The sequence below is a fragment of the Dermacentor andersoni genome, chromosome 1 (genome assembly GCF_023375885.2).
Source record: "Dermacentor andersoni chromosome 1, qqDerAnde1_hic_scaffold, whole genome shotgun sequence".
Taxonomy (NCBI): Eukaryota; Metazoa; Arthropoda; class Arachnida; order Ixodida; family Ixodidae; genus Dermacentor; species Dermacentor andersoni.
Window position 1 is genome coordinate 355,672,653 of NC_092814.1, and position 12,371 is coordinate 355,685,023.

General features: G+C 47.2%; 1 protein-coding gene across 1 annotated transcript in view; it reads left to right on the top strand.

The window, feature by feature from the left end:
• Positions 1 to 5,568, top strand: part of LOC126516770 (uncharacterized) — a 23,512-nt gene extending 17,944 nt beyond the window's left edge. The window contains exon 5 of the mRNA XM_050166875.3: positions 3,934 to 5,568. Coding sequence (XP_050022832.1) covers positions 3,934 to 4,226 — 293 coding nt within the window. The 3' untranslated portion in view covers positions 4,227 to 5,568. The remainder of the gene's footprint in view (positions 1 to 3,933) is intronic.
• The last annotated feature ends 6,803 nt before the right edge of the window (positions 5,569 to 12,371 follow it).

The window sequence follows — 12,371 nt, forward strand, 5'->3', positions numbered from 1 at the left end:
TGACCTGCCAAGCTTCATTTTTTTCCTCTTGATGTCAATTAGAATATCGTCTATACCCGTTTGCTCTCTGATCCATACCGCTCTCTTTCTGTCTCTTAACGCTATGCCTAGCAATCTCCGTTCCATCGCTCTTTGCGCGGTCCTTAACCTGTTCTCGAGCTTCTTTGTCAGACTCCAACTTTCCGCCCCATATGTTAGCACCGGTAGAATGCATTGATTGTACACCTTCCTTTTCAATGATAATGGTAAGCTTCCAGTCAGGAGCTGGCAATGTCTGCCGTATGCGATTCAATCCATCTTATTCTTCTGTGAATTTCCTTCTCATGATCAGGGTTCCTTGTGATTCATTGACCTATGTAAACGTATTCCTTTACAGACTCTAGAGGCCGACTGGCGATCCTGAACTCCTGTTCACACATTGAGAAACAAAAACTGTTTTTTTCAAGTTAAAAAGAACACGGATTGATTTCATTCAACGAAAATAAAGTTCGTAATCAATGTTACATACGTGTGTCGAAGAAAAAAAAAGACAGCCGTCTTTTACTTCATCTTTAATAATAAACACATTTTTTTTACAGAGGCCGCTATCAATTGCAATGCAGTGCAGCTCTTGACGTGTGCAGCAGGGCGTGCTCGTAAAGTTCACCTGTTGCTATACGCCCCCCTCACACGATACGTTGTTTCGCTTGTCAACGTTTGTCTGAATTCTTGTGGGGAGTTGTTTTCGAGCTGAGTTTCATCGTTGTTCTGCGTGTTCAGTCAAAAGTAGGGAGTTACGACTAGCAGATAATTTTAGTTTATCTGCTTTCGTGCGGCTGCTTGGCGTCTGACGATACGGCCAGCATTCAACACCCAAAGCTCTCTTTGAGCTGTAAAGAAACCATGTTCTGTGCACGGGTGCAATCTCGACATTCGTGTGTCTGAAGTAAGGCTGTATCGCTTTGCGCGCTAAGCGACCGAAACGCCCATCGAGTTGAATTGCGGGGCATTTGAAAACACAGCCACAGAACGCACAGCTCCAATAGCCGGCCACGAAAACAAATTTCACGCCTGTGACAAAGGCATTTGATTCAGTAGAGATACCGGCGTTCATAGAGGCATTACGTAATCAAGTAGTACCGGAGATTACGTAAATATCTTGGAAGATATCTACAGAGATTCCACAGCTACCTTAATTCTCCGCAAGAAAAGTAGAAAGATACTTATAAAAAGAGGGATCAGACCAGGAGACACAATCTCTCCAATGCCATTCACTGCATGCTTGGAAGAAACATTCAGGCTATTAAACTGGGAAGGTTTAGGAGTAAGATTAACAGCGAATATCTCAACAACCTTCGGCTTGCAGATGACATTGTCCTGTTCAGCAACACTGGGGAAGAGTTACAACAAATGATTGAGGACCTTAACAGAGAGAACGTAAAAGTGGGGTTGAAGATTAATATGCAGAAGGCAAAGATAATGATCAATAGCCAGGCAAGGGAACAAGAGTTCAGGATCGCCAGTCAGCTTGTAGAGTCTGTGAAGGAGTACGTTTACCTAAGTGAATTACTCACAGCGGACGCTGATCACGAGAAGGAAATTTACAGAATAAAAATGGGTTAGAGCGCATACAGTAGAGATTGTCAGATCCTGAATGGAAGCTCACCATTATCATTAAAATAAAGGATGTACAATCAATGCAATCTACCGGTGCTAACACATGGCGCAGAAACTTGGAGACTGACAAACAAGCTCGAGAACAAGTTAAGGACTGCGCAAAGAGCGATGGAACGAAGAATGTTAGGTGTAACGTTAAAAGATCGGAAGAGAACCGTGTGGATCAGACAACAAACAGGGATGGCCGATATTCTAGCTAGTGGACGATTTGGGTCACAGAATGGGTGCCAAAAGAAGGGAAGCGCAGTCGAGGACGGCAGAAGATGGGGTGGTGAAATTAGGAAATTCGCAGGTGCTAGTTGGAATCGGTTGACGCAGGACAGAGGTAATTGGAGATTGCCGGGGGAGGCCTTCGTCCTGCAGGGGATGTAGAGTAGGCTAATCGTGATGACGATGATCTTCAACGGATACGACGTCTCAATATTTGTCATTTGTTCTTCCGGAAGTGCTTCCTCATCACACAGATGGCGCTCAGCCCCATGAAACTCCGATGAACCACCATGCTTTGAACGTATGGGCTGCTATGGAAGCTCCGCTGCCAGTTGTATTTACCTTGGTGTTGCTACGTTTTATCTTCGCTCTCGTTCCCCGAATCTTGCGGCGCCTAGCTTCCCCGGCCATCGCAGGTGATTGCAGCTGTTGAAGCCTCGGTAAGTGGTATGGCGGAAAAATTTTCCGAATAATGATCAATAGGGCGCTGGTTGCATACGCTAGGCGAACGCAACCAGTGCATTATTGTTTATTTTTTATTGAGCGATTTAATTTGTTTAAATCTATATTAGCTATATTTTTATCGCTATCGACTCGCAGGCAGAACATTCGATACACAAGTTCGCTATCGTATTGAGAAACACTCGAACGATTTCTTTCCATGAAAACATGTATTGTGGGTTTATTTTTTCGCAAGTGCAAAGAAAGCATGTGAGAAAAAGAAAGAAAAAAAAAAGGGCCACGTGATTGTGCGCTTGTGCGCTGCGATAGTAGTGCACCGAAACATATTTTAAGTGAATGATCGATGCTGCACGCATACAGAATGTATAAGCCAGCCGTAAGCAATGGGGAGGAAGATGCTGTAATGTGTTCCAATTTTGGCCAAGACAAATTTTTCGCTCAATTGGGGCCAGATAGATAGCGATAAAAAGCACGTGGTAATTTTGACGTTCTGTCAGCGTTTTCGCTGTTGGCACGCTGGGCAATTCGCGAAAAATAATTGTGCCTGCGGATGGCCATTCATCTGAATCGGCGAGGCCTAGGTGTCGTCTAGCAACCATTATTTGCTCACCGCCTATTCATACGTTCAGCATGCGTGCAACACAGATTGTTCATTCAAAACTTGTATGAAGGTGCCGATGTCACTGCGCACAAGTGCCTATGGTAACGTGATACTTTTCCAGGCTTCGGGCGCTTTCTTTGGAGCCCGGAAAAGTTAACACCGCGACAGCTACCTGCGTGGAATGAAATCGATTTTTCTTAATGTGGTCAATGTAGAACTTTACTATTGAAGCTCTGGCATTCAAATCAATACTCCGGTAATTAATTTTTGCGAATTAACAACTTAGCCTCGTTGCAAAAAAAATATTTCGGGTTGCTCAAGAGGACAGTGGACGTTTCTGAGGTAGTTTTGTTCACGCAGCATACGCATGGTTTTGTAAATAAGCTGGCAATAGTTGCCTGAAGCGCCTATATTTGGCTCAGATGAGCCTATCAACATTGTTTTCCGACTAAACAGCTTTATTTACCGTGTTTAAAAAGTGTTGCCCTTTCGGCAAGTTTCCCGTCCTAGACAAAGACGTGTTACCTGCATGCACATGTGTTTCGAGGTGCCTCTCATTGAATTGAGGGTGGCAGGTCTAAGCTAAGTCTATCGCGCCATATGCTAGCGGCCCCCATAACTTTAACTGCTGTTGTCGCAACAGGTGCCTTTTTACGTATGCTGAAGTTTTACTTGATGAAACAATCAAGCTCAAGCACGACTATACTTCAAAATGCAACGCAAAGGAAAAGAAAAAGATAACTGCCAAAGTGGAAGGAGTGCTGGAGAAAAAGAAGTATTCCTTGAGAATTGAACAGGTAGGAATAGGTAGAATAGGTAGGTAGCTATCAGAGCAGTCACGCTAATAACCGGAAATGAAAAAGAAAGACGTTTTGGTTTCAACAAACGTCGTTGAAATGCAAAGAAATCTGAGGTATTCCCCTTTCTGAGAATGCAGATTATAGCTAAATGTCACGTCCCGCGTCGGTACAGGTGACTTCTTTTATACATTCAATCTTTTACAGGTCAACTTCATGGCTACGACATTTACATCACAGCATTTGAACTCAACACGACAGCGTCTCCAAGATTCCGTGACTTGACATCAAATCCAAAGTTCCAAAACTTTAAGAAGAACCAGACTTTGGCCCAAGAAGTCTGGACAAACTTTAACGTGAAAATGTACACTCATATCTTGCCTATCATCGTCAAGACTTTGAACGTGACTTATCGCTCGGAAATACCGAAAAGAATGGCCAAGGTTGGAGCCTTGGACAAAACGCTCTTTCGCCTTTCTAATAGAAGACTTGCTGCATGAGCGCTGCAGCTGTTCGTAAGCAGGGCCAAAAAAAGTATGAAAAAGAAGAAACACTGGAGTGGTTCACACATTTTTGGATGGGCTAATTGGAGATACAATGCTGCCTGGTCTACAGGCGCGAACACACATAATAAGGACTGGCGCTCGTCCTGTCTGTCACGTGTTTCACTATGCGTATCAGTTCGCGCCTGCGTAAAGAATATGGTAAAGATTCAGAAGTGTTACGAGTGCGACTAAGACACAAAATAGAGATGAGAAAAGGAATTTCTCAGTTCACTTTATGACGAAATAAATGCTACTTTTGTAAACAAATGCCAGTACACTACACTTGCAACGGTTTCGTTATGAAATCGAGGATGCCTCGTGGTAAACGTCTAATTAATGTCCTTGGCCTTGTTGAGACGTTACAGGCTGCTACAGGAGATTCAACCTGAGGGTCACCAGCTGTCAGGTTGCCCGAAGGGTCAAGGTTCCCTTCCGAAGTTATGGCTGAGGACCCACTGCAGCTAGGGGTTCCAGTACTCGCGTCATTGCGGCGTTCTTCCTAAGAAAACACAAGCACACACAGACTCTGGTCGGCGTGCCCGAGCGACACGCCTATGGGACGCTATGATCCCGGCACCGTTTTATAAACTTCTGCCCCTCTCTCTGTCTCTCTTTTCGTTTTGTCGTGGTCAGCCCTTGGCAAGACAAAAATAAGATGCCAATCTCACTAACATCGATAACGATATGTACAGAACACGTTTAAAAAAAAAAAAACTTGAGTTCGTTGCTTAAAATCCCTGGCTCAGATCGCCTGCATTTTTATTCTGTCTCCCTTTCCTATACTTGACCTCGAAGTTGTATTCCTGCAAAATGAGACTCCATGTCAGCAGTGTCCTGTTCTCTTCCGACATTTGCTTCAAACATGCAAGAAGGCAATGGTTGATCTCGACCTTGAATTTCGTGCCTTAACATAGATAGCATCCTAGCTTTTGAATGGCCCATAGTATGCACAAATACCGAGGTGCGAAACGCCTCTTCTCGCGGTGTCAGTTTTCTAATGAGGTACAGCACGGGGTACTCTTCACCGCGTTCGTTAAGTTGGGTAAGGACGACACTTAGACAAACGTTGTTGGTGCCACACTAGAGAATTAATTCTCTGCAAAAGTCTGGCGACACAAGCACAGGCCGTGAAGACAAGGCTTTCCTCTCAAAACAATAAACATATTCCGAATGAGCTCCTCAAATCTTCCCGCTTTCGTGCGACTCAAGCACTAACATTTTCTTTCTCTTGTCCACAAAGGACCCGAACTAAATAATAATAAAAGAATGTTGCGTAATATACGCGCTCGAAGCTACACGAAGATCCGACTTTATTTCCAAATAATACCACGCACACTCTAAGCGATACTCAAAACGCTGTCGTCTTATGAATACACGTGCGAGACACGCACCAACTCTTTGATCTCCGTGTCCGAGCTAGACACACGTTAAAGGAACGGTACAATCACTTTCTAAAATTGTGCGGTTAAACTACTGCTCCTCCAAATAATGCGTCTTACTTTTAGAGAAAAAAAATCTCGCGAACATTTCAGAAAAGTGAACTGATACTCAAGCGCGCCACTACAGGTTTCTAACAAATAATCGAAAAGCCTATCTCACACAAAAAAAAAGAAAATTATTTGCTTAAAAGTAAGAACGACATATCGAAAAGCAGTTTCGAAATTTTATGCGCACGCACACCATATCTTTGAGAATATTGATGTGCTTCTAAAATAAACAATCTAAACAAAGCTCAAAACTTGCTTATTGAAACGATCTCTAGTCTCGGAGATTTCGAAACATAGAGCCCAAGTCTAAAAATGAAACCAACAAACTGTTGTTTCCCCAAAACCTGTATCGCCGTTATACGTTACGAATAACCGACGGTTCCCAGTCAAAAAATAAAAATTAAAATTAAGAAAAAAAACTTTCGACGCCTTTGGGTTTCTCAGATGACACCATTTGGCTCCAATTGGCCGATGTATGTATGTATGTATGTATGTATGTATGTATGTATGTATGTATGTATGTATGTATGTATGTATGTATGTATGTATGTATGTATGTATGTATGTATGTATGTATGTATGTATGTATGTATGTTATGAGCGTCCCCGATTCCAAAATTGTGAATGCCACCTGCAGAGAAAACGAAGAACCGCGCACCACGCCGTTTTTTTGGAAAATAGAGCGTACGGTAGCGTGCACTCCATGCTCCGCGTATCGATACGAACTGCTTTCTGCGTTGTTTCAGTGCTTTATTGAATTGGCTTCAATCAGTGCGTGAGTAATGATTGAAGAAGACAGTATACCCCTCCCGTTTGCGCACACGGGGCTTCTCTATAAGTGCTCCGTCACGAACGACGGCGTTTGTCGGTATCTGTCCTCGAACACTTCGACCGTTCGTCTCGGCGTGGTATACGACCGGTACCTGTGTTGGTAGCTCCTGTACAGTTTATACATAACACGATATATTTTATACAGACAAGCAACAATGCTTAGATACTTTTAGAAATTGTAAAAAGAATGTATAAAATTTCTTTATACTCAGATCATTAACAACTGTATTAAAATAACACATTTTGGCTGCTTTTAGTTTCAGGTCACCATAACTTTTAGTAAACGGAAATGCTAGTGGACCACATTGTTGCACAGCAATGTAATGACATGTTTCTGTTACAAGCAAATACAGTTGCGGAAGGTTACAGCGCGAGAACCGACGGAGACAAAAGAGGCACACAAAGTACGCAGACACAGCGCTGTGGCTTTTTTTTCACGTGGGGAAAATAACTGTGTCAGTTGTCCCTCGATAGCCTTGTGTGGAAATCAGCTGACCTACCTTGATTCAAACGCCAGGGTGCGATAGCGGGACGAGCAGGCTCTGTGCGCATGTGTGATCATCTTTCTTTGTTGTTGTTTTTTGCCAAGTGTTAGCTTTAAAACTAGCTGCGCACCGGCAAAAGAAAAATAACCTTTTTTGTTGAAAGTAATGTCTGTTTACTTTGTGTGCCTCCTTTGACTCCGTCGCTTCTCGCGCTGTAGCCTTCCACCGTGTTCCACCAACAAGCCCAACAAGTTACTCTGCTCAAATACTGTTGACTGTCCGATTTAGTGCATCGGCTTCATAGAATAACTCGTGTGCTGCATTTACATTAGAAAGTAATAGCAGTCTGGCTGTGTCCAACTCAAAGCAGCGCACAGTGCAAAATTGTGCGCACAAAAAAAAGAGGGGGGAACAATATGCAGATCCCACGTACTGTGGGAATCGATGTAAGCGAAGCTTTCCGTGCTGGATGCTTTGATTGACGATAATTAGAGGTAATGTTGACGGCTAAAGCTTAATTTCTTCAACGTTTAGGCTAGCTAACACGGGAGTGGTGAGTTGATGTTAAACGTTACCTTGCGTGCACCACTGCTGTTTGTCTGCTTAGTACACAAAACACACAGGGAGAGGTGTTCGCTTGAGAAGCGTTGATTTGACGGTCGACCGCTTCCGTAGTGTTTCCTGTGCACTGCGGCGCGCTTCAATTAATGCGGCTCTGCTTCTGCACGCCCTGCGTAATTTGTCCGCTTGACATATTTGTATGGCGTTTATTTTTCACAAATAGCAGCAACGTAATGTACCGTACCTTGAACTTAAAGGGTCCCTCACCAGGCCTGGCCATTTTGAGCTGACAAGCGCAGAGCATACATTGCACGATAACGATCGTTTCTGCAAAGTATTACATCGCTACGCGCCGCGGAAAGCTCTGAAATTTCAAACCGAACGCCGTTTTTCCATCTCCTCGCGGCCGCCGCGCTCCAAGCCAAACGTGACGCAGTCGTGCCCTTGCGCCTACGTAGTCGTGTCCGCAGTGTGACGTCGCTCGTGGTGACACGTGACTTCGAGAATTATTCAAAACAACATCTGTTATCTGTGCGATCTGTTGCTTGAATTGAACAAATGAAGTTGAGAGAAATAATAAAACACACAAATGGAATGTCTGAGTGTTTTTTTGTTTTACTTCGCACTGAAGCAAGAGAGATGTACACTCGCTCACAAAATATTGCGGGGTGCGCGAGCGCGTGGCGAAACGACCCTCCTCCCCCGCTAGCGGGGAACCCCTGGTGTCGAGACCAACGCAATCACGCATGCGCGTCCCTCTGAGACTGCAAGTGTGCATGTTTCCGCGGTTCCTCCTTGCGCACCGGCGGTATCCGAATGCAGCCGCGAAGTGCCCCTCTTGCGATTGGCGCTGTGGTGGCTTCGACGGGCAAAACTTCGTTTATACAATAGAAATCAAGAGTTCATTTTCGTCTTGCCTGTCTCCTTCTATAGAGCGCCTTTTCTGCCACCCTCTTCTGCGGGAGAACGCCCCGTTCGTATAAAGAAAGAAACAACCAAGGTTGGCAACGAAAAGGTACAGCGCAGAAAGAAAAATACTTGTGTTCACCCCTGGGCCCTATGCGTCAGCGCTCGTGACTCGACAAAAAGCGGCCGCAGCGGCGCGCGCAAGCTTCTAAACAGGCTTCACATAGTTGTGCCCGTCGAAGCCGCCACAGCGCCAATCGCAAGAGGGGAAGCTCGCGGCTGCATTCGGATATCGCCGGCGCGCAAGGAGGAAGCGCGGAAGCATGCACGCTTGCAGTCTCGGGGGGACGCGCGTGCCGGCGCCGGTCTCGACACCAGGGGTTCCCCGCTAGCGGAGGAGGAGGGTCGTTTCGCCACGCGCTCGTGCGCCCCGCAATATTTTGTGGGCGAGTGTACATCCCCTTCGCCTGCTTGTTCCCACGGTCGTGCGGTCACGTGCGCAAGTACCCAAACTATGCCATTTTCTACCGTGTTCCAGCGCGTGATCATGCTCTGTGATCCGCGTGTTCTGTCTCAGTATTCGTGTAGCACTGAATTATACCGCTAGTCATGTTTCCTTGTGCACAGCGCGCAAAATCGCGCGCTGCGCGAACGAGGCAACAGCTCGCGCGCGACGCCGTCGGTGCAAGTGCGTAGCGCGGAAAAAAAAAAAAACTGAGGAGAAAAAAAATCGAGGCGAGCCCTGTGACGCACGCGTCACGTGATCCTTGATGTCCGGTATGGGAGAACGGAAGGAAGGAATTTTGATTGCGTAGGTTAGACGGGGCGAGTGGAGAGAGCGTCTTGCCTGGCAGTGGAGCCCGCCGGCTGAAATCATGGGTTCGCGGCACTGAAATATTTCTATCTCGGCTATTAATGAGCCGATTTGAAAATTTTTTTGCGGCGGAACGCTGCCTAGAGGACACGTAACAACTTCCATCGTATAACCAAAATTTGCTATGGGGCCTGGTGAGAGGCCCTTTAAGCTTATCCTGTTTACTGGCAACTGCTGTCGTATAGTAGTGTGGTTTCCTTGCATTCTCAAGTCACCTCCCCCCTCTCTTACATGGGAACTGCCTCTTCTCCTCCCTCTCTTTCTTCTTCTCTCTACAGTTGTATCTGCGTCCCCTATGGCCTCGCACGTTAGTAGAAAAGGAAACGTATGAAACACGGCCAGCGATGGTACATACATTAAACCACGCAGAATATGAGCGGCGGATAACAAGCTAGCCGACGTGACAACGAACCACCTTCACGTCGGCATGACGACGTGTTGTAGACCTTTATGGTGTATCCACACGACGGACGGCTCCGCGCAAATCTGTGCCGCGGACGCTTATTCCGCCGCCCGTCCGGCTGCGAAGCGCATCCAGACGACGGACGGACTGAGTAGACGACCGCGCCGGAAAAATAAAGATGGCGGCTACGCCCGAAGCGACTGCCGTCCGCCTCGAACCTGTGAAGTCGTCGTCGTCCACTGTGCGGCCCGTAACTTTCAAACTGAGGATTGTATTTGGTTTAAATTTGTGTCCAGAAGCTCCGACAACAATGTATTCGTGATGAGTGGACACCGTTTCCGAAAGCGATACTCAGATTCTCGGCGTGTAGGCTTAGAGTGGCTGTATTGGCTGAACATGGCCTCGAAGATGTTGCGGCGGCCCGAGCGGACCTCAGTGGCCGTAAGTTACTATAATTGCTTATTTCTACTCGCTCTAGATGGCGCCATCGGTGTAACAAAGACTTTGTCATAGGTGTTTTCACTCTGAATGAAAATGGAGATCGAAAGGAAACGACGGTTGGCCGCAATGGCTGTTGTTTTGTCCGAATTGGACACGAATGGTCCAAGCAGCGATGAAGCTGTTTCAGAAAGATCCCAAAGCCGCGCTCGTTGCCAGACTGTAGAGCATGCTAGGCTAAATCCGCAGCATTCGACCCCCAAAATCCGGATGCGAAAAATAGCTCGGCATTTTCCGTCCGTGGGGGTCGCGGACGACGCGCGGACGGCACAAATCCGTGACGCGTAGTCACGTGATGCGCAGTCCGTCGCGAAAAAGACGGATTTCGTCCGTCGTGTGGATCCACCATTACGAGCGCCTACGGTAATGGTGGATCCACACGACGGACGAAATCCGACTTTTTCGCGACGGACGGCGCATCACGTGACTACGCGTCACGGATTTGTGCCGTCCGCGCGTCGTCCGCGACCCCCACGGACGGAAAATGCCGAGTTATTTTTCGCATCCGGATTATGGGGGTCAAATGCTGCGGATTTAGCCTAGCATGTTCTACAGTCTGGCAACAAGCGTGGCTTTGGGATCTTTCTGAAACAGCTTCATCGCTGCTCACACCATTCGTGTCTGTTCGTGCGCGCGCGACTCGCACAAGAGCGACTGAAATGAACCTGAGCGACAAGGCAACTTTGTTCTTACATCTCGTGGAGCAGTTCCCCGCGTTGTTGGGCATGACTCTCACCGATTACGCGGACACGAGAGCGTAAGAAGACCTCTTTCGATGAAACAAGTACTCGTTATCATCCAATTCGGACAAAACAACAGCCATTGCGGCCAACCGTCGTTTCCTTTCGATCTCCATTTTCATTCAGAATGAAAAACACGTATGACAAAGTCTTTGTTACACCGATGGCGCCATGTAGAGTGAGTAGAAACAAGCAACCACTTTAACTTACGGCCATTGAGATCCGCCCAGGCCGCCGCAACATCTTCTAGGTCATGTTCAGCCAATACAGCCACTCTAAGCCTACATGCCGAGATTCTGAGTATCGCTTTCGCAAACGGTGCCCACTCATCACGAATACATCGCTGTTGAAGCTTCTGGACACAAATTTAAACAAAATACAAGCCTCAGTTTGAAAGTTACGGGCCACACAGTGGACGACAACGACTTGACAGGTTCGAGGCGGACGGCAGTCGCTTCGGGCGGTGCCGCCATCTTTATTTTTCCGGCGCGGTCACTGCTCAGTCCGTCCGTCGTCTGGATGCGCTTCGCAGCCGGACGGGCGGCGGAATAAGCGTCCGCGGCACAGATTTGCGCGGAGCGGTCCGTCGTGTGGATACACCATAACGAGGCAGCCAAACTGTGGTGACAGCCCCGAAACGATTCAGAGCTGAGCGAACTCGAATAAACACCCTGACGGGTTCCTACGTTCCTTTCGCGGTCCCTATCCATGGTGGCGTAACATCGTGACCCACAGAGCAGCAATGCACATTTTGCTCACAACACGTTCGTCTACTTAAGTTTGCAGTCTCTTTGCTTTTTGAAGCAGCGGTTGTGTCGCCGTACAGCAGCCTCGTCCGGAGTCTTGCTGTACGTGAGCACTGCCGGCACATAGTCGGGATGATTTATCAGCTTCGACGGCCGGCCTACGCTTGGCAGAGGGAGGTTAAGACACGATGGCCACTCGGAGCTTTTTTTTAAAGAAAACTTGCCGGTTATGCAGTGCGCCCCGCAGATTCGAGAATGCTCTGCTGGCTGCCACAATGAGCCGTCCGGGTTTGCACGCCTCGCTGCAGATATCCACAGAGCCCTCTTTGCATACATTTTTGCAGATGGAAATCGGAGGAAGCTCGCGTTTCCGTTTTCATAGTAGTAGTTCTTGCGCCCGAAGGCGACACAGTTCACCGGCGTACTCGAAAAAAACCACAAGCGCCACCACCAGTATTTCCGTAGCAACACCGTCCAGAGTAGTCGCGTTGCCCCACGCTGTTTTCCAACCAAGTCTATTTACGGTAACCACCGCAAGGGGGACTCGCGCCGCGCCGGCTTGGCGCAGG